A 25920-nucleotide genomic window follows, 5' to 3' on the forward strand; every position below is an offset into this window, starting at 1 on the left:
AATGTGATAACCACACAGCAGACGTGTTGTAGTCAGCTGTCGCTTTTATTTGCATGACAAGCAGACAGGCTCGTCCTTGGATGTCCACACAGCCGAAGCATCCTCTCTCCGATCACCCCCTCACCTCCTCTCCTCTCCTCCGCTCCCACCTCCTCTTATTCTCCCCCTTTTCTCCTCTTCTCTCACCTCCTCTTTTCTCCTCTCCCTTGCTAGCATTTACGCTCTCCTACGTCACGATTGGATTAGCGAACAAACCCAGCTAGCTGCTAGCATTAGCTTAGCCGTTTTCCCCTCATAAATACTACGCTGTCAAATGCAGCAACGGTTTGCAACGGCGAGAGGGGGCGGTTGGGAATAAACGGCATAGCTGAGCTGGGTGGGTTTAAAACAGCGCACACCTTGGTCGGGAGCATCCTTACCTGGTTATATTAGCCGGTTAGCCGCTAGCGCTCGCTGCGAAGCCAGCTGCTGATGACGGCCTGGTTGGTGGGTGCCCTCCTCGGTCACGGAGCGGGGAGACGCGGAGATGTTTGTCCGAATTCAGCCGTGTTTCTTTCAGATGGAGGTTTATCATTTGGGGAACGTCGGCTAAAAATAAAAATAATAAAAAAAAGCCCAGGCTACACCGTGTAGCTGGCTCGCAGCATGATAAATATGATGTGTGTCCGCCTGGCTGGACGTGTGGCTCGGTCAGTTCCTCCAACCTGCCTTCACAACATCCTCCTCCTCCTCACCACCACTACCATCATCATCATCATCATCATCATGTCGGTCTGCAGGCAGTTCCGCATACCGGGTACGAGCAGAGGACGACGTGCCCGTCGCGGGAGCGCGCACGCCAAAAGCGGAAGCTATCAGGCGCTGATCGGGCTGTTAATTAACAATCAATATTCGGTCATAATAATATTATAAGTTAATAAACATTTAGATTTGTTGGCCTGATAAGTAGGATTTTGGTGCAACGTTTTTTTGTTTGTATTTGAGCATAGTCATTTGAGCAGAACGAATAAATAAGAAATTGTATTAATTTGCTTAATTTATGCCAAAATAAATGAAAATATAATATAAAATATGAATAACTAACCCTCATCACAAATAAAACTGCAATAAAACGACTGCTGGAGAAAAAAGACTATATCACTAACTGGATCCTTCCATAGTATTGATTGCACCTATGGTTGCACTCCAAAATATAAAGGGCCACATTGATTTGCCACATGACAGTGGCTTGATTAAACTGCATCATTGTAGTGTACATGTGAAATCGGCAGCTTCTTCTGACTTATTTTTGATTCAATTCTTAAAAAAGACACCTAGAAATGCAGTGGTTTACATGAAGGGGTGAGCATAAGACTGACACATGTATATGAATGAGACTTCATGAATGTTTCTGACCGTTGTCATTAAGTTCATTTAAATGCAAAGCTGACGTTGTTTGAGATACGTCAAATGACAATCTGATGTATCATATTCTGAATGCAGGTGTGCAGGTTGATTTAGCAATTGACCAAACAGAAGGGTTTGTTTGAAGGGTTCATGTTCTTCTTGCCATGTGAGAAGAACTATATACTATAACCATTAGAGGTGCAGACCAGGCATAAGAAACATATTAACAAAGATGGCTGAAACTGACAGGCTAAGATGTCCACTGGAGGTCTTTTTGGGTGTGTTGACAGGTTAATGGCTAGTTTTAGATTTGTTAATATAGACAGTAGGAAGGTTTTAGACAGAACTCTACACTCACTGTGTTCAATCTTCTACATGCTAAGTAAATATTCAGATATGTGTGGTTTTGATATTTTCACCAACACAGCAGCTATTAGTTGTGCTTCCAACCACAGCAGCTGTAGCCTCAGCAGCCACAGGACCTGCAGCTACACACAGCGGCTTACCTGCAGCCCAGACAACTGTGATTGTAGTCCCACCACTACACTGTAACCAAGGCCAAGGGGACTAAATCGAGGCACCAGAAGCTACTGGTGACCTGCAGGCCCAGCACCTGCAGCATCAGTAGCAGTAAGTGTGTTTATTGAATGAAGGTGGGCATGTATCACTCTTCTACATGGACACCAGAGAGACTGCACATCACACCACTGTCTTCACCTTGAAAGTGTTCTTCTCTGTTCTCTGCTCTGTTTGTCTCCTTTCAGGCGTATCATTAACTTAAAATTAAAGTGTCTTAACGTAAAACTGTTGTGTTGCACCTTGGAACCAACTTTACATGCATGTATGTCAGGCACCGCGAGAGTCGTAGAAACTTCTTTCACACATACAGAATTGTGAGTGTAATTATACATTACGCTAAAATGTGTGAGAGACGTTGGAGCAGCTATTTATTGCACTTGTTTTAATGTAGATCCAGAATCTTAGTCTTGTTGTTTTTATATCGTCCATGTGTGTCATTTGTGTTGTTGTGTGAGTTGCTGTTTTTTTTTTTTTTCTGAATTGTGGTAACTTTTCTAGGCTGCAGTTGTGGCTGGGCTTCCCTTGGAAACGAGGCAACTGTGTCTCAGCAGGATCGGCCTGGTTAAGTAAAAGCTAATACATTAATAAATAAATAACATTTAAAACATAGTACGGTGCATATGGGGGTGGTATGGTTTATATAAAGACAAAAAGTTCTGGCTTAGTTTGGCTATAATTAGCTGTTTTGCTATCCTTTTTTAATTATAAATATTACATTGTTTTATATTTTTTTACATATTCTTTTCAGGGCTGAAAGTGACCAAATATATATTTAAAACTGAATCACCCTGGCTCTGCCGAATTAAGCTCCCCACACATTTTAGTCCAAGTGAAATTACCCATGCAGCATCAGCAGAATAACCCAAGACAAGAAGGTGTCTGATTTAACCATCAAAGCCCCCATAACATTATGACTACCTGCTTAATATTGTACGGGTCCCCCCTGCCCTGACAGACCTGACCCATTGTAGCATGGATTCCTGTAGACCTCTGAAGTGGTGCTGTGGTATCTGGCACTAAGAAATTAGCAGTAGATCCTTTAAGACCTGCGAGTTGCAAGCTGGGACACATCCCTCAGATGCTCTTGAAATTGGGAGCAGAGACAACACCTAAAAGTCGTTGTAGTGTTCCTTTAACCATTTCTGAAAGGGGAGTGTGAAAGAAACCACAGGCACCAGGAGGGGCCCCTCATAGCTGGACAAAGTGATACAGAAGGAGGTTCTGTGATAGGTTGGTGGATCATATTACTATATAATGTAAATGTATATGTTTCTATGTGATGAAGCTATGGGATGGTGATTTTCCCACAGGAAAATAAATAAAGTATCTAAACTAATCTAAATTTGCACATGGTCTGCAAAAATTGTTAGGTGGGTAGTGCCCCCGTACACAACACAACAAGCACTAAATCTAGGCACAGTGGCTCGTGAGTTGGATCAGAGCACACCACCAAATAAATCTTGGCCCCACGCCCCACAAGAGCAGCAGTTTTGGAAAACATACCAGCGCTACAGCAGAGCTTTAATTTATACTGTACATACAAAACAGAAGGTCTTCAAGGGTTACAGGTATTAAAATAGGTTTGCATTTCTATATATCAATAATGTTTACAGTGTCACCCTTAGAAGACGGAAATTAAAATGAGATCAGAAAACAAACAATTACAGTATATACAATACAATTAATGTCGATACCTACAGCATTAACATACAATGTACACAAGAAAACTTTTAAGAGCCAACATCTGATGCTTTGTCATTAGATTAGATACAGCACACCGTGACAAAAATATGTTCATCAAATTCCCTCCATCGACTGACACACGTTTCGACTGAGAGCACGGTGGAAACTTCCCCTCAAGGTTACAGAGACTACTTTTAAACTTACTGGTTAGTGTTTGGCTAAAGATAACCATTGCAAGCATCAAACTAAAAATAATAATAAAACTCATTTCATTGCAAACAAACCCAAAAAAAAAAAAAAAAAAAAAAAAAAAATGTTTTACATAACCAAGGAAAACAAATCACCACTGTGGTTTCACAGTCCTCTATTCAATTCATCCTCGTATTAATCTGCTTCTTTTAAACAAAGCTAAATATATCGCGTGGGGGGGGAGGGGGGGGTAAGACGAATAAGTAACAAAAATATGTTCCCATTTATTTAGAGCATCAGTGAAACGCGCAAAATGAGATTTTGGAGGGAAGGCAAAAGGCTTGATACAATACGTGGTCTAGAAAAAGCCAGGACGTTGCTGACTTTGAGTCTTTGTGAGTCTTTGTGAGCTCCCGCTGAACAAAAATTCATCTTCTCTTATTCTTGGAGCATTATTCATTGCTATTGGGTTTGAGCTTTAGTAGCACAGCTTTTAAAAACAGCTAAAGACATTGTCTTGTATAACTGCTCTTGCTTCAACAAATGACTTAAGTGGGGACTTTCTTTTTTTTCTGCAAGGTGTTTTCCCCAAGTTACTGTTCAGGAAGAGGAAGAGACACATTCTGGTTACCACTGTCTATGTGATTAATCCGGAGATCACAGCGCTGCTGGTAAAGAATGTGGAAGGACAACCTCCAACATCAATTCATTTCATTTAACAGGTTCTGGTCATCTGGGTTAAATCAGGGGCTAAAGCACTGAATCCTGCTCCATTACATCAATAAAAAAAATAACATATCAGAGACGAAGTTACATCATTAAAGTTGAAACACTGCTGCCTTCAAATTGAACCGGTGAGTCGGAGGCTACAACGTGGGATCTTGTGAAAACATTCAAAGGGGAGGTCGTTCGTAGGGAGTTTACTTGTAAACGCATGAAGGCAGTTTTCAAAATCAGCGTTTTATCGTTTTGGTCTCGGTGTAAATAATCAAAAATGAAATTCGTTTAGTTGAACCCGCTTTGAGGCTCATTAGAGCACTTTAATAGAGAGAACAGCTGTGCTTTTTCTACTGTGATATCTGCTGTGAAGAAGTGGATTTATGAAATAAAACAAAATAAAGCTGGTGTGAGGTCTTTAACAGGTGATGAATTCAAAAGAAACGTAAGACTAATGTTGGAAAACATTGTTAAACTTACAAAATGACCAAATGAAATAGAATTACAAGGAGGCCACTTGTACCTGTGTTAGTAAATGCATCTCATCTGCAAAAGGGTTAGCTGTCTGATGCATTTTTATTTGTTTTAACCCATAAAAAAATAGATGAAAATGCAAAATAAGCATAAAACAAAAGTAAAATGTCAGTATTATAGAGGTGCATGCATCCAGTTTCTGAATTTTATTTTACCCCCTCAAGTTAATGTATTATGCTTCTGTTAAAGCTGAAATGCCTGAAACCATTTGTGTAATAGCTGTAACTGTTCTGTGAGTCCAGTGGTGAAACATGGAAATAGAAGCACAGTCAAATCAATGAAGACTAAAAATTTGCATGGTGTTGTTTTCACACTGCTCAGGACAACGCATGGAAAACTCAGTGCCAACATCAACATCTAAATGTCCGCAGTCACGAAGCTCATTATTCATTTTTAACGGCTCTACTCCTTTCCAGTTGTCTGCATCGCGTTAATAAGGATTTTAGTTCATTTCTGTTAGCGAGGCTTTCACAATCTGACCAGTTAAAGCTGACGTGTACCTCTTCAAGAAGAAAGATACTCCATTAGACATTTAGATTTCTCTTTCTCACTCATACAGTAGATTATCAAAAATAAAAATGCTGCAAAAACTCTCCATGTCCTGTCCAAACTAAAAGTATTCTGACTATGAACTTTCCACACATTTAAAAAACAAAAAGATTTCTTTGTAATGAAACGAATCATCTCGCACATCTGACAAATGAGGTGTTAATCGAAACCAGTCCTTTCTGTTTTGATGGGATATTTCAATCAAGACTGTGGATTTGTTCATTTGAAAGGAGAGGCGGTAGCTCGACGTTTAATCTTTCCATGGAATTTAAAGACACATTAGTACCACCTTTTTCAAGGTACCAGTGCACTGCGTTAAAGAAGAAGAAGAAGAAGAAGAAAAAAAGATCTTGTCACTAATCACTGTTTCCTGTAAATGAGTCTGTCGGCCACCTGCTAAGTTTTACTCCGTTGTGCGTTAGTATGCGATTGTACAATCTTGTGGATGCTTCTCATGTGCACGCCTTTACATTTTTCCGTGTGAAAAATAAATACACAATTTACAAGAAAGTTAATGGGCATCTATAAATGACCAAAAGGGTCCCTTATGCACTTGGAAGAAAACTAAAGTCATCTAAGAGATATTAAAGAAGCCTCCAGTTCTGAGAGGGCTACTTCACATTACTTTACCTGAGCAGCTACACCCACCTTTACATCACCGTACCCCAGAGGGAACACACACACTACTCGTTTCCATGTCACACTGCACAACACCAACAACATGACCTACCGGTTTAACCTTAATAAAGAGAACGGCAGAATTGCTCCTGACTCGCGACTCGACTCCGTTTCCATTTCTGTCTATTGCACAACTCAACGTGCAAATGTAATCCTGACGTTTGAGACAGCCACAGCCTCGAACCCGCTCAGCACTTCCTGATTAGAATCGTTAGAAGAAGAGTATAGAACTGCACTAGAGATTGACGTAGTTTCGACAAATATTGAATCAGAGATGACTGGCTAAGGAGCCGGATGCTGGTACTTAACATCGCCACAATCGTGTCAGCATCTAAGGAAAAAGTTCAAAGAAATCGAGGTGTTCACGTTCCTCCTAGTGAACACGAAGCCAATCAGGAGTCTGTTTGAGAGCAAAGGGCAATGATGCTCTCCTCCCACAAGGACAAATAAAATGAATCTCAGCGCCAAAACCAATCCCCGGCCAGATCGGCAGAGAGGAGTCAGTGGTCTGCCTCGGGCTTCGGGAGGCTGCGGAGTGTGACGTCAGGTCTGCGGTCACTCATTGACGTCCCAGATTTCTGACAGCAGCGGGGGGAGCTTCTTGTCCTGGAGGCGAAGGGCAAAAACCTGCTCCGAGTGGACACTGCTTAGTGTACGAAGGCTCACCAGCTTCATCAGCATGCGGGGGAACATCAAGTGATCCTGGGGAATTTATCGAGACAAGACGCGTTTGAGCCAGTTATCAACACACAGCGGGATAGCAGGATGTTTAACCGTAGCCCCGTTTTCAGAGCATGGGAAACAAAACAAAAACAAAAAAAACAGCTGCATTACAGCTTTTCTCCAAAACGGCCTCATCTGGCGAGCAACTGCTCTCGTAGCTTATTAAGCCCTCCGCCGGGGCTCAGCTAAAGCATGCAACCTCAGGCCTGACCCAATGTGCTCGTTGTGATGACGACAACCGGGTTACGATGACACACTGTCGGTCACAAGAGGACAGGTCATCTACACTACAGGGCACTTACATTTGGTCTCTTTATCATGATGTAAGAGCGCAGCGCGTCCACATACGGTTGTTGCAGCCTCTCCACCAAATCGTGATCCTGGACATTCGGCCGATCTAAAAAAAAAAAAAAAAAAAGGTTAATCTCTTTGATTTAGTATAGTAATACAATAAAGGAGAGATGTGTGTAGTTTGTAAATCCTGACCTGCAGAAAAGATGTTGATAGCGATGAGCAGAGCATACTCAGCCTCATCCAGGTGCAGGTCATTCATTCCTTTTGAAAACTCAAAGATGGGGTTAATGAACTCAAACTGCAGCCCTGAGGAGGGAAGAGATGAAACAGGGACGAGGGAATATAAGGTCACCGACTTTAAAGAACTGAATATTGTGCAATAAAACGCTGACTAAGGGCAAGATGGGTTCATTTATCAAACCCCTCTTTTTTTCATATACAGTATTTTATACTTCATTGTAAGTTTGTAGTTTACACTTTAGTTTGGGTGAGAAAAGAAATAGCACACGAGTGGCTCACAATCAGTGATGCCCGACAGTCACATCTTCTCTAAACATTTGAAGGGATGAAATGAGCAAATGCACCTGCTTTGGCGAAATCCTCCTTATTATAGCTGAAGTCTTTCAGAAACGTGATGCTATCGATGGCAGGGTTGTATCGCCGAGATGTCTCGAGCAGCATAATCTGAGGAAGACCAACGCATCTTTGTGAGCAGCGCGTTAAAAGTGAGGACACGCTGATGTGATGATCTGATTATCCTTTGTGTACAATATGCAACATAGCTAAAAGAAAGACTAAAATGCATAGTAGGCAACAAAGCGGCTTCAGTTACACTTATATGGCAATTTGTGTGGAACATGTCAAACGGTCACCACTCGAAATTTTGTCCCCAATTATGTCGGCTCCCACAGACAGACATGCTTGAACATCAAACAGAAATCCAATAAGATGCACACTTTGTAAAAATGAAACATCTAGAGCAGCACAAACACTACGCAGGACCATCTCAAGCAGTCTGGTCACTATTTTGATTATTACACAGAGATCTGTCTGATGTTTTTCAGGCAACGACTCAACCAAAACCCTCAAAAGCAGATGCTAACGGTTAGCACGGCTATGCTTTTCAGTGCATTTACAATTTGTAAGAGGCTTGTTTTTGCACGTATTGAGCTATTAAACAACACAACATAGATTTCTACTATTTTTATGCTCAAAAGAGTTAAGTGACGCCGATACATGATACAGGAGCCTTTCCAATTACAATCAGCACAAGACCTTTGCTATTTGCAAAACCAAAATACTGCAATAAAAAAATGGTAACAGAAACACCTAGAGAGGAAAAACCTCTGAAAAACATGCTAAAACATTTTTATGTTCTCATGACATGTTTTTTCAGACATTTCACTATAAAGTGTATTGCAAATGTGCAATAGAAAAATTATATTTGCATTTCCCCGTCACCGGCATCACTGAAGATGAGGCAGTTCATTTGAAGTGACAAGAATTTAAGAGAATTATCGAATATTATGCGACAAGACTTTATGAGAATTACAGCTTATTCGCAAAACACCTTTTAATGGAAACACACACTTGCGCAAGACTGTAATGGAAACACAGCTAGTGACGTTAAGTGATGTTTTTCTAATATTAATCTACACTGAATAAATCTCAGCTTCTGTGATGAATGGTATCTTTAGGTTTGAAATAGGGTCTTTATTCAAAGAGTTAACATTAGGAACATGTTTGAGTATTTTTATTAATTTGTGGTGAAGAATTAATCTCCTAGAAAATAATCAGCGTATAAAATGAAAGGGTAATTATTTGTAGCAGCTCCACTACACATGCATATTTTGAAGTGCAATTAATTCTCTTTTCACATGCATAAAAGTGCTCATGTGTCATCAGTCTGATTCTTACAATATTATACAAATATATACAAATATTATACAAAATATAAGTCTACCAACCTCAATAGTAGACGTCTTCAACAGAGCGATCTGGTCTTCTCTTGTGAGCTCGAGGAAACCTGGAAGCTGCTTCGCAAAATCCACAATCTCTTGCACGGACATGATGGCCAGCTCAGTGAAGTGGGCGAACCGCTGCTGACGCACCTCGCGGTTCTGCAAGTCCTGACTCTGCGGCCACGGCTGCGATGGATTAACAGTCGGGAGGTTAAGTCTGACTCTTAAACGTTCACAGCAGGCATCTAAACACAAACAGGTTTTCCTTTACCGTCACTTTCGGCCGGTCTAGAAAAGACCTCTTGTTGCATTGCTTCTGCATGGCCACCAGCTTCTCGATCATCTCCTGCTGCTGTGGGTCCAGCGCCGGTGCTTCCTGCGGGGGGGTGGGCGTGACCACTGCGGACGTGCGAGCCGTTTCCTCCTCCTGCTGCTTCTTCATCTTTTTAAGTCTGATTTGTTCCTCGGAGAGCACGCCTACAGAGCAAAGAGGACGCACTTCTTGACTAATTCTCCAACAAAAACGTATCTTTTTTTTTTTTTTTTTTCCCACTTTTCCAAAACTGCAATGAAATCTCAATAAAACACTCACACTGCTCCAGCATGCCGGCCTCCCGACACTTGCGCAGGCGGCACTGCTGGCACTTGCGGCGCATGTACATGTCCATTTCACAGCGGCCATTGTTCTTGCAGGAGTACTGGGCACTTTTGATGACGCTGCGGCGGAAGAAGCCCTTACAGCCCTCGCAGCTCAACACGTTGTAGTGGAAACCAGAGGCCTTGTCTCCACACACGCTGCACACCTCGTTGCCCAGCATCTTCGGCGCGGGCCCCTTCTTTCTCTTGACTGGCTGACCATCTACACACACACACACACACACACACACACATTAAAAGGAGATTTATTAATATTAGATGCGTATCAGCAACAGCTGCGTGGTTACAGTCAGTTAATGAAAAAATTATTGTATCTGTTTAGTTTCACAAGGTCAGACGTTGAACAGCCCAACGCATGACAATGACAAAGTCCTTCAGCTTCAATGTCATGAACACTAGAGATGACTCTAACTTGTGTGACATGTAAACAGACTACGGTGCATTCAGTTTTGTTTTTTTTTTAAGCTAGATTTTGTGTCTTTATTGCAGCAGTGGAGAGAGACCAGTAATGGGGTGAGAGGAAGAGGGCACGACCTGCACCACTGCAACAAAGGCCGTAGCCTCTGTCCACTGGGACGACCCGACATTCTGTCTTTGTTTGCGCACCTGTTTGTAGGGCCGCTGTGTAAAGTCTGTAAAAAGTGACGCTAGTTCCTGTCCTGGCTTCAAAAGCATGACTAGGTTTTAGTTGCTTGATCTTCCAGTGTTACACTGTGTGGCAACTTTTTATTTTCTGTCTGTTTTTTCAGTCAAGCTGGACTTTCTGCCATGAAATCTTTTCATGCTCATGTTTTTGTTTTAATTTTCAGAACGGTGATCCACATGTCCAGATGTCCTCCGACAACGACTAATGATTGTGATTACAGTAGCAACAACACACTGTTAGGTCAAAACCTAAACAGAATAACGGTACTAACCAGACCGAAAAGCAACGCCCCCTTAGCTGTACCAACGCTACATGTGACGTCAGTTTTTCACCTGCATGGATGGAAGTGAAACTTCACAATGCTTAAGGCGAAACAGTCCAAGTATTGCACAATGGAGCAGCTGAAATGCACCGTCTTTGATAGTCTGCCAGACCCCACAGCACTATTATGATAATTATGATGTTAGTTGTGAATTTGATTTTATATATCATCTTAATCAAGTAATTAAAAAGAATATATGCATTGTTATATGTATGCTAATATAGGCTAAGTTTTTATTTTGTTAACAGAAATATTTATGCTGGCTGCTGCAGCTATTTCAAGGACTTTAATCTCACCTATGCTGGCAGATGTGTCACTTGCAGCTGGATCCAGCTTAATGTCACCGGGCTCTACAGGCAGAGGGCTGCTCATCTCCGTCAGTGAAGGGCCGTTATGAGAAGGGACGGGGAAGTCATCTGGCTGGGAGAGGTCAGTCAATGACAGCAGGCCGTCGTGCTTCATTGTGTTTCCACCGCTCTCCTCAACCATGCAGTCCAGCTGCAGCTCAGAGGCCCCGTCAAACACCTTACTCTCATCTGACAGAAGTAAGCGCATCCAAAACAAACCACAGACTTCATTTATTATAGATCAAACCAGTATTTTTTCTTTGACCGTGAATGTAGATAGAACAGAAAAACAAGCCTTCACACATGCTCACATAGCTTATAAAAAGAAGTTTATACAGATGTTAAAGCACAATGTAACGTTAAGACGTGTTGCAGGAATTAGATCCTGCCCAGTATGATCTCACACTGTGGACTAATAGATGTGAAAGAGGTCGTTCCCCTTACCATGACCAACATCTGGGACATCAGTCACAGACAGCGTGGACATCTTCTGCACAGCAGCTTGTCATTACGAAATCAACGTGTACCTGTGCAATAACAACAAAGAGCACACTCGGTCAATCTGAAAAAAATGTGCACGTACCTGTCTGTCTGGCTAATTCTGGCTCATTCATTCATCGTTTTATTTACTTTCAATTTTGGTGTCAGTTACAAGGTTCGAAGCTTAAAAAAAAAAACGTAGGGTCGCACGTGGACAGACATTGGACAGTTAGGTTGATGGGTTACGGCCCCAAATGTACGGACACACAAAAAAACCTACATCTACTGGTGATGTGACCTCACGTTGCTGGAGCCTGGGCCAAAAAGGTTCAGGGTGGTTCAGCTGCACCTGGAAAGACTAAAGCTAATAGTCAGCTGGCACAGACGCGTGTTCTTCATTGAACTTTGTTGTTTGCTTTTGTCATTTTCGCTGGTTCTGGATATCTGATTGTTTAACAGCCAAACCGACTAATTCTGCCCCTGATTCAACACGTCAGTGTTTGGGGTCTGACTACCGGAACATCTGGGGTTGACGGTTGGATTAGTGCGGCGTGGGTCTGTAGAAAAACAGAATAAAAAAAACAAAAAAACAGGGGTCTCTTTGTGAAGTTATCAAGTGTCTGGCATAAACTTTAGAAAGACAACGTGGCCCCAGTTTGACCACAAACTCCAGTCATCAAGAGGACAATTATTCCAGATAAAGAGATGGACACAGACACTTTCCTTAAGAGTGTGTTGTTCTTCAAGCTGCTCACATCTGAATCTAAATCTAAAAACTACATGTCGTTCCATCCAACTGAAAGACACCGTTATAAGCAGAAGTGTAGGGATTAAATCCTGTTTACAATCTTGGTACCGGTAAGTGTATGTGTGCGTATCTGAAACAGGGATGTGGTTAAGTGACGCCAATGACAGGGTGATTATATTATGGCCGTGTGCATCATATCGCGGTTCTTAGAAAGGTCTCTAAGAGTGGTACTCAGCTCAGATCCTGCCTATTAAAATGTGTGTAAGCCAACGGGATGTAAAAGCAGAAATGAAACTTCATGTTCCTCATGTGGAAACATGTCAGGAAACTGATTCAGCAGACACACAAGCATGATTCTTGGCTATTCTTAACCAGCGTAAAGAAAGGGAAAAGGTCCTGTGGACACTGTGTGACAATTAAGGCTCAACGAGATCAAAGAGTATATTTTATGACACATTTATGACTGTAACGTCAACTCCCTGCTTAATACATTTACACAAAGGCATTATATTACGACATTGGGGCAGTCATGCTTGAGATTAGCAGGAGATTAGGGAAAACCATAAAAAAATACTTGGTATAATTCCGTTTAATTCTGTTTAGAGAATCTCTACAGAATCTCTCTTTGCGAACAGCAAAACTTCAGACAGCGAAACAGAAGGAAATAAAACTAATTCAAATTACATAACTCGGTTCGGAAGTGAAAAGGGAAATCCCCTAATAAAACTGCTATAGTAGCGGTATGCTACTTCAAGCTTCTTAATATTACAGTAATAAAGTGGTCCAAGATAAACGTGTTCACACCAAGGTAAAAGTGGATGTGTTAGCATGAAGAGGCTTTTTTTAATAACAGCAGCAGCAGCTGTGACTGTATTTACGTAGTTGTTGGCTAATATTGTGCTAAAATAAGTCAAGAAAGTGTGACATTGAGCAACACTCCGCTTGCCTTTTATTTTACAGTATTTTGACGCAAAGCTCCGTTTAGCTCAAATGAAAGTGCAAAAGACACAGTGTTGGACTGACCTTACCTCTGAACCTGACGTCTTATTTATCGCCTATCCATCATGCCCATGTGAGTCCACAACCTCAGCCTGTCAATACCCCTGCGTTGATGGAGGACTAGCCCGATGAGCCTCGAGGATGCCCCAGTGACTTATTCCTCAGGCGTTTAATGACTCATGTCTTGAGGAGGATGAGTAGGAAAGAAGGCAAGTCCCTTTCTACAATGCCCTATGGGAGACGGGAGGGAAAACACAGAGAGGGGGGAGCATGAGGGAGGAGGAGGAGGAGGAGGAGGTAGTGTGAAAGAGGGAACACCATAGGTTACTATCGGTCATTTGCTTGACTCTCAAATCAACACAGGGCTGTAGCAATCCAACCTTTTTTCTCACGGTTTTGTCGTAAAGTAAAACCTGCATGTTGCTCTGCCGCCTAAGGTCCCAATCCGCCGTCACTCAAACCACCTGACCAATCAATCATTTAATGGAAAGAGGAAGACTGAGGGTGCCAAGTGCAGATCAAACATTCACATTATTGAGAAACGACGAATCAATATGTCAAATGTCAGCAGAGCAGTTTATAAGTCTCTGTTTGAACTGGAATCATTTGCAACAACTACAATATGCTTGGTAATTTGTTTAAGAGACTAATCACGGTGCTAATCACAGGAGATCATGTTGCGCAGCGAAATTATGCGGGTCGATGAACATTTCTCCTTTGCTTGTGACCTTATGTCATCCCCACCCTGATCTCTCCGCTCAATGTCCAATGTCCCCTTCATCTTATCAGTCAGTCACCTTTGACCATGAGCATGTTTTCATACACCGCTGGAAAAGAAATGAAAGCCCAAATAGGATCAATAAGGAACAAGATGGACGCCTTTTTGTCAACGTCACGGTTTTATGCCTCAGAAATTCATGACAGGACTCACGCAAAACCACCATAATCTCCCGATAACCGTTATTTATTCGATAAATGTGTTCTTTGAGCTAACGCCAAGTGCTGTTTTTCTTGGTCTTCTATGATACAGTGAACACTTTGGGGCTACAGGTCGTAGCGTTTGTTGAGAAACCTCTGAAATTCCTCAACAGCCGTCAGTGTCAGCAAATATGCCGGCGGGTAACGGGGACTGTGAGAAGACAGCATCCAGTGAGAAAATCAAACACCGGTGAACAAATGCAGTCAGCATGAATGAGTGGGAAATGCCTCTTTGTCAAAGTCCCAAGATTAACAACGGATGCTACTCTCCACGGTGAAGCAAAAACAGACTACCACACTCAGCAACATCTCGGTGTGAAAGGAAGGAGTCAGTACTTTCAGGAATCACTGGCTTCACGTTGTTCTCATAAAAAGCTCAAAGAAGAAGAAGTAAATTCGTAGGTTGCAGATCCACCCAGATGTTTCTCACTTCTTCTCATCTGATTAACGATTGGGGCGGAGATGTGCTGGGAATCAAGTGAGTTCATTGGTAAATGAATAAAGAAGACGTGTTGTATCCTGCATTGACAACAGGTGCAATGGTTGGCATCTCTGTACACGCCCACACAAAGACACCGAGGACATATGGGAGGAAAAACAACCAACTGCATGTGGGTGGGAATGAGACATTTTGGGGCTTTCTTTTAAAGACACGCACATACGGCAACACAAAAGACATTAAGCAAGCTGAAAGATAAAAATAAACTTGTTCAAATTAAATCGTTTAGCTTGCACCTGGTTAGCAATTAGCAACAGTGACATAAGCCCTGTGTTGCAATCATGTTATGTAAACACTTGAAAGTCAAAAACGCACCTGACAATTGATATTTTGGTAATGCTGAACCCTGACAGTATCATTTTCCCTTTTCGCGGTTGACCACAGATTCGTTGCTAACTTTCGATTAATTAGTCAGTTAATTAGTTAGGCCTGTTTTAACTGGAAACGCGAAATGAAGAAGCGTAGCTAGCAGCATACTAGCCAAGTCGCTCGTCTTTCTTACATTGCTGATATGAACTAAAACACGGTGGGTTGTTGGTGTTTAGTAGCTTCATGGTGAATCCAAACAAGGCCAGTGTCGTTAGCCTAACACCCCGCACACGAAAAGAAACTCCTCCCTGTTAACAAGTTCAGCTCAGCTAAATTTACATCGCGGATCCAACATGAGGAAATGACAAAAGGATGAATACGCAACTTACCAAAGACTTAGGGAGTTTGAAGGGTTGTTAGTTGGAGTACTGCGTCCGTACGTTGCTCCTATGTTTCTTCTTGACAACCGAAGCTAACGTGTTAGCCGTTAGCCAGCGCACTGACGTCATGTGACCAGTGGGGCCACGTGGGCTTTTACTGCCCGGGGTTTGGTCTAACAGGCAGGCACCGCTTCACGTCAAGATATTATACATGTGGTGTCATATTCATATCAGCCGTGGCTGAATAGGAAGTATTCAGGACCTTAAGTAAACGTGGCAATACTTTAATTGTAACTAAAAGCTTTGTTCACAGAAAGCAAAACTATTATTTGCTAAAAGAGTGTTGGTCATCATTGTAATACTTAATTATAAATACATCTTCAGCATAACTGGAGCACCACAGGGGACTGTTGTCCACCTCTGGCTTCAAACACAACACAGAGTCATGTCATATGCAGAAGTTCTCGGATAACACTGCAAATTGTGGGATGCATCATTAATGGACAGGAGCAGGAGTGCAAGAATCTGGTGAACAACTTTGTCTCATGGTACAGAGCAAACCACCTACTGATCAGTTCATCCATAACCAATGGTGGTAGTGGATTTCCAGAGATCCAGGCCCCATCATCAGTCTGTAATCGTCAATGGGGCGGGTGCAGAGGTGGTTCAGACCTATAAGGTCTACATCTCGATCACAAACTGGACTGGTCGACTTTCCTAGACTCAGTACGCAAAAAAGGTCAGAGCCGCCTCTATGTCCTCAGGAGAGTAAGGTCGTTTAATATCTGCCAGATGCTGCTGGACATGTTCTACCAGACTATTGTTGCCAGTGCCCTATTTTACGCTGGAGTCCCTGACATCAGAGGCAGAGGCAAGGACCTTGAACAAACTCCAGTCCATCATTAACAATGTACACCACCCTCTACACAACACCATAGTCAAACAGAGAAGCTTGTTCAGTGACAGGCCTGCTTTCTCTGTCCTGCTCCGTGGACAGAAGGAGGACGTTTGTCTCCAAGGACATATGATTATACAATGCCTCCCTGTGAGGAAACAACTGGATTGTGAGCATTGATGATACTACTGTATATTTTGTATTTATTCACTATCTACCTATTCGTGATGTTATTAATTGCTAATGTAAAATGTCTGGTGTAGTTTGCATAAATATGTATAAAATCTGCAATAATAATAACAACGATCATAATAATAATAATAATAATAATTTTTCTTTTATCGTTTATTATGAGAACCGTCACTAGAGGGCAGACACGACCAAGACAAACCCGGAAGTTTAAAGCAGCCGTACATTTTATATTCGTCGAAGAAGACGCGTAAAGAAAACAATTCCAAACCGCTGGTGTTTATTCATCACTTGACCCTTCTTACAGCTCAACTTTCGGCATCATTGCATAGTTTTACATTGGGAGGACACCATGCCCGTCATTTGTGCGGCAACAGGGTGCAACAATAAGTTCGTGAAAGGGTCGGAAATAAGATTTTACAGGTAGGGATTCACCGGTGGACGATTAAGTTTCACGTTAGCTTAATTTGAGGAGACGCAGCATGGACACAGCAGTAAATATTAAAGTAACACCAACACAGCTTTTGCATATTGGCTTTGGTCTGGTGCAGTTTAGCATCGGTTCATAAGAGCTAACTAAATGTATTCCTCGTAGCTGTAGTAAGATTGTATTATTTTCCAGTTTAATACAGTAGGACGTTGTAAAATTGCCTCCTGTTGCATATTTATGGTGTATTGTTTTTGCCCCACCTCTTCTACACAGTGTGCTAGGTAGCCATCTAAAATATTTGTTTCAAATGTAACCATTTGCCCTTTTAAATGATGTTTACTTCACTTTGGCCGTTCGTGCTGAACTAAAAAGTCAGAAAGAAGGAAAGTAATACAAGGCAATGGTAACTACTTATTACACTTACAAACAAATATGACACACTAACACATCAGCAAATAATACAATATATGAAAAACTCTACAAATACTACAAATAAGGTGAATGATACCAAATCTGCACTTACACACTCATAAATTCTTTTAGAGTGTAGGTTGCTGATGACATGATGTTTTGGTTAGAAAAAACAACAACATTCAAAGATTTGAAAAAAACACAGTGGATTGATGCTAATGCAACAACCAATAATAATAATAATTTAATTAATAATAATAATAATTTTATTCATAAAGCACGTTTCATTAAAAATCTTAAAATGCTAAAGAGTAGTACAGGATAAACCCAGAATGCACATTACACTGTTAAAGGCAAATCACTTTGCGTGACATTTTGTTGACCAGCAGACTGAAATGAATCCATGATTTCATCCTGATTTCAAGTGGTTTCCTCCTCTTCCTCCTCTGCGCCAGGTTTCCTCTCAGCAAGCCCCAACTCGCCAACAAATGGGTGCACAGTCTGGGGATGAAAAACTTCACGCCGACCTTCAACACCTGCCTCTGCTCGGAACATTTCAGGACCGACTGCTTCAGGGACTACAACGGCAAACAGTTCCTGAGAGAAGACGCCGTGCCCACCATATTCAGCCAAGGGCAGGACTCAAAGGTTTGGGGATCACGACATTACACTCTTAGCGTTCTGAAATGCTGGCTGAGTTCAGAAGAGTCACCCTGTTTTACTTTTGCGCTGTTGCCAACACCTGTGCAAATTTTACAGATTGAATTGCGTAAAAGAGGCGTAATACCGAAGGAGGCGACTGTTACAAATCAAATGGGAACGCAAATGGAGAGAGACAGAGCGAGGGAGAGCGCTCTGCGCAGAGACAAAAGAGGAGGAATGAGGGTAAATGCTCTGTGTTCTGTGGGAGGATAATGTCGTATTCACCCTTTGAATGTGAAGTATCATTTACCATGAAGCTGCATATACATAAGTCACTGTTTATCTTTCCAAATAGAGGTTTATGAAACTTAAAGCCTCACATGCTGCTGTTGTTGTCATTACTACTACCATTAATTCATGACCTTCAATGCCTTTCACTCTTTATTTTAACTCTTGAGTCCTTTATTATGACTGCAGTACAGTGTTTGCCAACATCCACTGGTTAAATAAGATCGTTCAACATAAATTGACCTCTGCTGCCATAGGAGCAGTAAATCACAATTTCTCTTTCAGATCTGTTTACACGTTAGGATTGTTTTAAGAAAATGATAATATTCTAATGATAACTTATCTGAGCATAAACTGTACGTGTGTGTGTTGCTGCAGGGTGGACGAGGCGCCCGCGGAGGAAAGCAGCTGTCTGACAGGTGAGACGCTGTGAGGGTCTTTACAGCTTCCCCGGCTGAGTTCAATGGTAGACGGACTACTTTGCATCTCTTTATTCCTGCTCTTCAGTGAAGTCAGTGAGTGTCCTTTGAAACACTCAGCTCTTTTCATCCCAGATAAACACGCCGATCCGCTCCACTCGCCCACTAATTAGGTTTGCGCAGAAAAGATGCCCACGTGGATGATGTGCTTCTCTTCTGACTCAACTGACTTTGGCCTTCAGCAAAAGGAGAGACGCACAAAAAGAACTTGAACAAATTAAAAACAGCTGCGAGAGACGTACAGTACCTTAGATTTCTGGGGTTATAATGTCGTGTTCCTTTTCTTATACCAGTAACAAAACCAGGCAGTATAATGATGAGCCGGCACAGAAACGGTGAATTATAGTTTTAGATGTTAGCGCTATTATCAAAAATAAGTTAGAAACTTTCAAAGGCACACTATACATGTATGTATATACTTTATATTTCTGCAGGCAGTGGACTAGTAGACCAGAACAAATGACAGTTTCATGCTGCAGACTAAGGTTGGATTTACAGAGGCTACAGTGGATTCAGACAGGAGGCCAGTTTCACGGAATAAAAGAGTTATAAAACATTACTCAAATTGCTCTTGCTTTGTCGATATACACGGTGTATTCCAGGAATCAACTTGCTGCTAGCACAGTGGATCACTCTGTTGCTCATAACCAATTTGAGAAAGCATGGATAATTTACTAGTTCTCTATAAGATACTAAAATAATGTTGAAGGATGTGTGTAACCTTTAGAAAATCACACCAACGTTTCGAATAATTTGTTGTCTAGTAATTTGTTGGCAATGTTGCATCACACCGCTGAGCAACAGGCAGATTCTGTGCTTTGAAATAACTCTCCATGCCAGCAGGTGACAGTAGTTCTGTGACCATACAAATAGGTGCACAGAGTTAGCTTCTACAAAATTATGCTGAGCTGTCATTCTTCATTCCAGATGTCCGTATTGCTGTGAGAATATTCACTTATTGGATAATGAAAAACACTTAAGAGCTGTTCTGTGAGCCGTCCTGGGCTTTTTCGTGCACTGGTTCGCTAAGTTGAACAACCAATCACAGTGATTTAAGTCACCAGTGGGCTCCGCTATCAATTCAACACGTTGAACTGTCCAAAAACCCACTGACGGGTCCCCCCAGAGCCAGAAGTGTGCGCCATAAAAAACCAGTTAGGCACAGATGCTGACCATCAGCTTGGTGTGTTTTGGGTAGATTTTGAAATATTCTGGTGTGACTCCTATTAAGAGTCGGTTCAGAGAACATAATGTACAAAATTAAAGACAAAACAACAGCTGGAATATACTAAACACCCCCTGACTCATGACAACTAGTCACTTACAGTTTACAGTTAAGTGAGGAGTTGCTTCAGTCTCTTCACTTTTATTAGGTTGTTGAAATCTGCATTTAACCACTGCTTCCCATAATAGTGAAATACATCTATTTGTTGGTCCTCTTACGTAATATTAATTAATTGTGATTTTTTTTTTTTAAACTCTTGATCACACAGGCAGTTTGCAGGTGGAGCCAAAAACAAAGTGTACGACAGCAAAGGCCATCTGCTGTCCAACGGCAAGGACATGTGTGACTGTCTGGACGTGGACTGTATGGGCTGCTTCTACCCGTGCCCCGAATGCGGCTCCCGCAAGTGTGGGGTCGAGTGCCGCTGCGACAGGAAGTGGCTTTACGAGCAGGTGGAAGTGGAAGGGGGCGAAATCATCCGGAACAAGTTTGCTTTTTAACTCCCAGGGAGTCCGGATTTATCGTGGCATCGAGGCCGACGGACTTTTCAAGATGCTTTTTAAGGAAATATTCAATAACAAAAAAAAAAACAAAAGGTAACTGGATTTGCTTGGTTTTCTTGGAGAAAACACATGAAGTTGAGTTGCCTTTGCTCCAGCTTTGTTTTTTCTGTGTATACCTTGACCTGTACGGCTGAGGAGGTAGAAAACTATGATTTCTTTTTCTTTCTAAGCCAACTTCTTTGAATAAAATGTCTTTATATTTAAAGCCTGCAGTGTTGACTTAGTGTAATATCTCCAGAGGTGGGAATCATTCCCAAATTCATGTTTTGTCTTGGAGGATTATACGTTTTCGTATTTTTTAGGACACTTCGGCCACGGATGTAGAGGGGATTTAGTCCACTGCTCGCTTTCCTAATAAATTCTCTCTAATCTCTCTAAACTTATATCTGGATGTGAATGCAGGAAGCTAAATCGACGTGAGACAATAGCTCAGGGGCCACGTACATAATAACATATAAATATTAAATATAAATATTTAGCCTTGTTTTACTGCTAAATAAGTTCATTTTGAACATTTTATAAAGAACCTGAAATGTCTGAGTGCAATTTTCAGCACTTTGCTGTCATGTACAGTTTAGTTCTGGGTCTCAGTGTTGTGTTGTGTCCACACTTCTGACTGAAACACTATGAACCATAGTCAACAAATTACTTATTTTTATAATTGAAGCTAAAAGAGCTGTCCTGTGACAGACTGGAAACCTGTCCAGGGTGACACCTGGGATAGACTCCAGTCATTATATTTGTCTCCTCGAGGTCAGTTATGGAACATTTATGAACAAATTAGTTACTTTTATTGAAAGACCACAGTTGACAACCTGCACACCTCCAACTAGGGAACAGAAGAATATTTTTAAAAGCATCATGAGTATTAAACCGACTCTCTGGTTTGAAGATGTGTCTGGTGTTTGGTCGGAGGCAGCGCTAAAAGGGGAAAGTAATCCTTCCTAAACGACAATCTCCTTATTATAAACGTCTTATTAAAAGTATCAGTGCGATGTTATACAAAGGCTTTTTAACAACTAAAGACGTTAATGAATGTGTCTGTGCGGGGTCAACTCGGCAGTCCGACTGCTAAATTAATTCCCCTTTAAAATGTAATTAATCTCTCTTTCCATTAGGTCGTTTCTGATTATCAGAGACGAGACGCACTCGAGAGACGATCCCTTCACTTCCTCCTACGTGCTGACCAAAGGCAGCATGACACAGCAGTTCATCACTGGCTGAGAGAAAGGAGTTGCAGGGCTCCTCAGACAGTAACGTCTCGTTTATACACATCACGCCGTCCTTGAGCTCAGCTGTAGGTCAAGTGTCACGCAGTCCGGCACAGCCCGCCCCTCCTCTCATATCTGCCGCTTATTTCGCGGTGAGGAACACTGGCAGCACGGCCTGAAAACTATAGTCCAACCAAAACTTTTAAAGCTTTTAAAGGTCACGTAAATAAAATAAAAAAAGCACTCAATGTCTTGCAGCGTAGGTGCGGGGCAGTCGGCTAATCATAACATCACAAAAAGCACCGTTGTCATATTATTAGATTTAGAAGCGTGCCACGCCGTTCTTCTTGTTTTTTCGCTGCCGCCGTCTTCATAATGCATTTTTAAGGGGCTACATATAAATGAAGCTTATTAATATTTATAAAACTCGGAGAGCGAGCCGGTGCAAACAAGCTATTCATCACCGCTGCTGAAGTTTTGTTCCGCGCTAAGATTAAAACACAACTGAAAATATTTTCCCATCGAGACGATTTGTGTTGCAGCGGCTCCCGAGTGCAGGAGCTGTTACAAAACCAGCCTTTAAATGACACCAGGAAGGAATATTAGGCACATTAGTTGACTTTATGTTAGCAGATATATCGGGACATCTTGTGCAGAAAGTTTTTCTTTTTTTTTTATGTGTTTATTGATCAAAAGTTTCTGACCACCTTCCTAACGTTGCGTAGGTCTGACTTCTGTCTCCAAAACAGTCGTGACTCATCATAGACTGGACATGGAGCTTCTGATGGTGTCTGGAAAGACAATGATGTTAATGAGGTCCCTTAGGTCATGGATTGAGGGGAGGCCAGATCAACACCTTGTGCTGTTCCTAATGTTTGTTTTTAGTTTTTTTTTTTTTAGTTGATCCTAAACCGTTTGTGTGTCTGTGTCAGGCTGCACCCTGCTGGGGACGGCTGCCGTCATTGAGGAGTGTCATTGCTTTAGGGTGGGGGTGTCCTGTCTCGTCTAGGTGGGCGCTACATGTCTAAGTAACATCCACATGAATGTCAGGTCTAAAAGTTTCCCAGCAGAACACTGAATCGTCACAAGATGATCAATGTCATTTACTTCTCCTGTCAGCGGTCATAATGTTGTGGCTGATAGGCAAATATGCAGCTTTGGGATTGAGTCTTTCAATCCAGGCAGAAATATCTCAAGATTAGTTGGTCTGATTGCCATGAGATGTGGTCCAGCTTTTCATAGCCATCTATACATGTATATCTGGCTTTTACTTCTGATGCTGATACTTTTATAGATACAGTATATTTATATTTATACATTTTATCTGCAAAATCAACAACTGTCCTACTGAATACCTTGTGTTTATAGCCAGTTAGCAAATGCTGCTAAGCATGCTAAGCATGAGAACTCTTCACCTTAAATCCACTTGCTTCCTTTTGGTTGTAAGACATAGACTGTACATAAAGATGGACTATGTGGGAGCTCCTTAAAAGTTATTGCATATGGAGCGCCCCCTGGTGGCTACCTGCATTTAACATCATAAAGCTTTCATGTTAGCGGATGGGACAATACATTTTTGTTGTTTTCACGTTCAACCACCAAGTTTTTTATTTTTTATTTTATTATTAGTTTTAAGTCGTTAATTGATGAGGCAATAAATAGGAAGTGACATTATGTCTGTTGCTGTGATTGACAGCTGCTTTCAGGTAGGCAGTCACGTAGTTTCCTGTGGACTTTGGAGATGTAGAGTTCACTTTAGCTTTACATAATGTATATTTTGCAAACTAAATTCATTTATAGCAGCAAAGAACATCCAAGCCAGGCTACATCAATAAAGACACTGATACTGGTGTAAACGCACATGATTGCGCAAGATCTGTGAATTTTAAGCCTCATTTTGGCCACTGAGAGGAAGAAGTCCATCTTTATATACAGTCTCTCATTTAAATCTGTTAAAATCAAGCTAAGTAACTTGAATTTGCAGCACTTTTCTCCTGCTAACTTGTGATATCTACTCTCCTAAGCACCAATTCATCTCCTTTAACTACTGCAGTTTGGCAGCTAACCTACACACACACTATATATATAGACACCAATTAATCAATTGTCCTTGGTTTTTATTGGAATTCATCATCGTCTGAGACAAAACCATCCACCACATCACTCGCTGTAAAAGAGGAGGCACAGTGACACAGTCGTCTATAAACTTGATAAAACGTCTTTCTAAATATTGGCTGCAGCAGCAGGCAGTGAGGAAAGAGCACAAAGCTCCAGGGAGCTGCTGGACAAGAACAAGCCACTGCTAAAGAACACCAGCGTCCTGAACGGACGGAAATCTGTCAGCAGATCTCAAGCCGGCCAAAGAGGCGAGTGCGCAAGGTTCTGGGTGGAAGTGAAAAGGCTGAAACATAATCCATGAGCGGGAGGGGGAGAAGGTCCATCTGGGAGAAGATGAAGTGATATTGATGCCACATCTCTCATTCCGGCATCACAAATCTGACGACCTGCCGGCTTCTTTTAATAAATAACGAGTTTGGGGACAAAGTCGACCAACTGGATAAATGTAAAGTTCATTCACAGCAACTTTAGTGAGCTAATATTCTCACAATCACTCTTCATGTACTGATGTTTAACAGGATTTTTTTTCATTTTTTTTTTTTTCAGGTTTAATCAATTTAGCTTAGTGTGCTAATTAGACGTCAACGCAATGAAATAGCCGAGGGTGACGGAAGGTTTTTACTGATGATATACTAAATAAAAAGTCACAGGATCTCCAAATATATTACATTTTATCCCACAGCTGAGGCCAAAATCAGTAATAAAAGAGTAGATATTTCAGTCTGGAGCGTCATCCCAAGAGCTCGAAATACTGACGAGCTTAGTGATTAATTAAACAAATAACATCCAGCCTTAAAATCATTTATTATGACTGTTTTTTGTTTTTCTTCTGTCAGCAAGAAATCCGCGGATTAATCTGACCCTCGGAGACGTGGCCAGCGTTTGTTGGAGTTGGCGCTGCTTATCTCGTAAATGTAAATTTCCCTGAAATGACCTGGGGAGCCTGTGACCAAAAAGAACAACCAATTACACGTCGTCATTGATTTAGATACGGGATCAATGTGGATTGATTTCCAACTTTGGCTTCACTCCTCAGGTTCATTTAATTTAATTTAACCGAAGCTGTGAACTAGTAGCAGATTGTGTATTTATTTGTTGCCACAAAAGAAGAAGAAAAGAAAAAGGAAGCTGTTGTTCTTGAGAATTGGTTTATTTTAAAACTCCTCGCATCCATCCTCTCCCCGTTCGCACACCTCGGGCTGATTGTATCCGAACAGACAATCTTGTTGTTGTGATATATAACGTGCTAAGAAAGCAGCCGCCTCACACAGTAGCTCCGGGCCACAGTCCACCTCTCTCAACACATCAGCTTACACCTTCCACTACAAGCATCTAGGGTCAACTTCGCCCGCAGGCTCGGTTAGCACCTCCATCTCGTCTCCTTTCTCACTGAATCCAAACGAGAGGCCGAAGACGTAGCGGACGATAAAAAAACACTTGAACCTCAGTAGCCCGTTGTCCACCGTCTGTCACCGCACCCACGTCGCATTTCTTTCCCGTCCTCTTTTGCGATCATCGATTTGAGTACATCGATCGTTTCTCTTGTAAAGACACTTTGCCTTTGACCTTTCAAACACAGGCAGGATGAATTATTAAAGGTTTTTTACGGTAGCTGACGGATTTTAAGTTTGATTCACTCGGTATAAAAAGTAGAAGTCGGTCTGTGAGAGAAGTTATTCTCTTTCTTGGTTTTGAGGGACATTTTCAAAGTTTAAAAAAACAAAAAAACTAAATGTAAAATCCACTTCTACCTACCAAAGCTGGTGGATGAGTGGTTTTCTGCTGGTTTGGATTTGATGTTGTCCACAACA

At 41.6% G+C, this 25920-nt stretch overlaps 3 protein-coding genes across 40 annotated transcripts in view; 1 reads left to right on the plus strand and 2 right to left on the minus strand.

Moving 5' to 3' along the window:
• The window catches only part of madd (MAP-kinase activating death domain), a 44227-nt gene extending 43446 nt beyond the window's left edge, over window positions 1–781 (minus strand). For 18 of the 35 annotated variants that reach the window (XM_047581171.1, XM_047581154.1, XM_047581161.1 and 15 more), the window contains exon 1: window positions 420–779. The gene's annotated coding sequence lies outside the window, so the exon portion shown is untranslated. Of the gene's footprint in view, window positions 1–419 lie in introns of all 35 variants that reach the window. The other 17 variants (XM_047581169.1, XM_047581170.1, XM_047581172.1 and 14 more) reach the window with 3 other exon arrangements.
• A 2686-nt stretch (window positions 782–3467) lies between these two features.
• On the minus strand, window positions 3468–15792 carry nr1h3 (nuclear receptor subfamily 1, group H, member 3). Of its 4 annotated transcripts, XM_047580567.1 has the most exons (12): window positions 15668–15792; window positions 13522–13723; window positions 12026–12094; window positions 11710–11792; window positions 11215–11454; window positions 9886–10152; window positions 9565–9770; window positions 9300–9479; window positions 7917–8016; window positions 7525–7638; window positions 7341–7435; window positions 3468–7017 (listed from the first exon to the last, which is right to left on the minus strand). In XM_047580567.1, exons 4-12 carry the CDS (start codon window positions 11750–11752, stop codon window positions 6871–6873), a joined length of 1392 nt encoding a protein of 463 aa, XP_047436523.1. In that variant the 5' UTR covers window positions 11753–11792; window positions 12026–12094; window positions 13522–13723; window positions 15668–15792; the 3' UTR covers window positions 3468–6870. The 4 variants fall into 4 exon arrangements, with proteins under 4 accessions (XP_047436523.1, XP_047436520.1, XP_047436521.1 ...); XM_047580564.1 differs by lacking the exon at window positions 12026–12094; XM_047580565.1 differs by lacking the exon at window positions 12026–12094 and having other exon boundaries at window positions 13517–13723.
• Window positions 15793–16974: 1182 nt separating this feature from the next.
• LOC125005385 (ADP-ribosylation factor-like 14 effector protein) lies at window positions 16975–20985 on the plus strand. Its single transcript, XM_047580718.1, has 5 exons — window positions 16975–17165; window positions 18039–18231; window positions 18343–18468; window positions 18892–18932; window positions 20486–20985. Exons 1-5 carry the CDS (start codon window positions 17095–17097, stop codon window positions 20715–20717), a joined length of 663 nt encoding a protein of 220 aa, XP_047436674.1. The 5' UTR covers window positions 16975–17094; the 3' UTR covers window positions 20718–20985.
• The last annotated feature ends 4935 nt before the right edge of the window (window positions 20986–25920 follow it).

The sequence above is a fragment of the Mugil cephalus genome, chromosome 3 (assembly GCF_022458985.1).
Source record: "Mugil cephalus isolate CIBA_MC_2020 chromosome 3, CIBA_Mcephalus_1.1, whole genome shotgun sequence".
Lineage (NCBI taxonomy): Eukaryota > Metazoa > Chordata > Actinopteri > Mugiliformes > Mugilidae > Mugil > Mugil cephalus.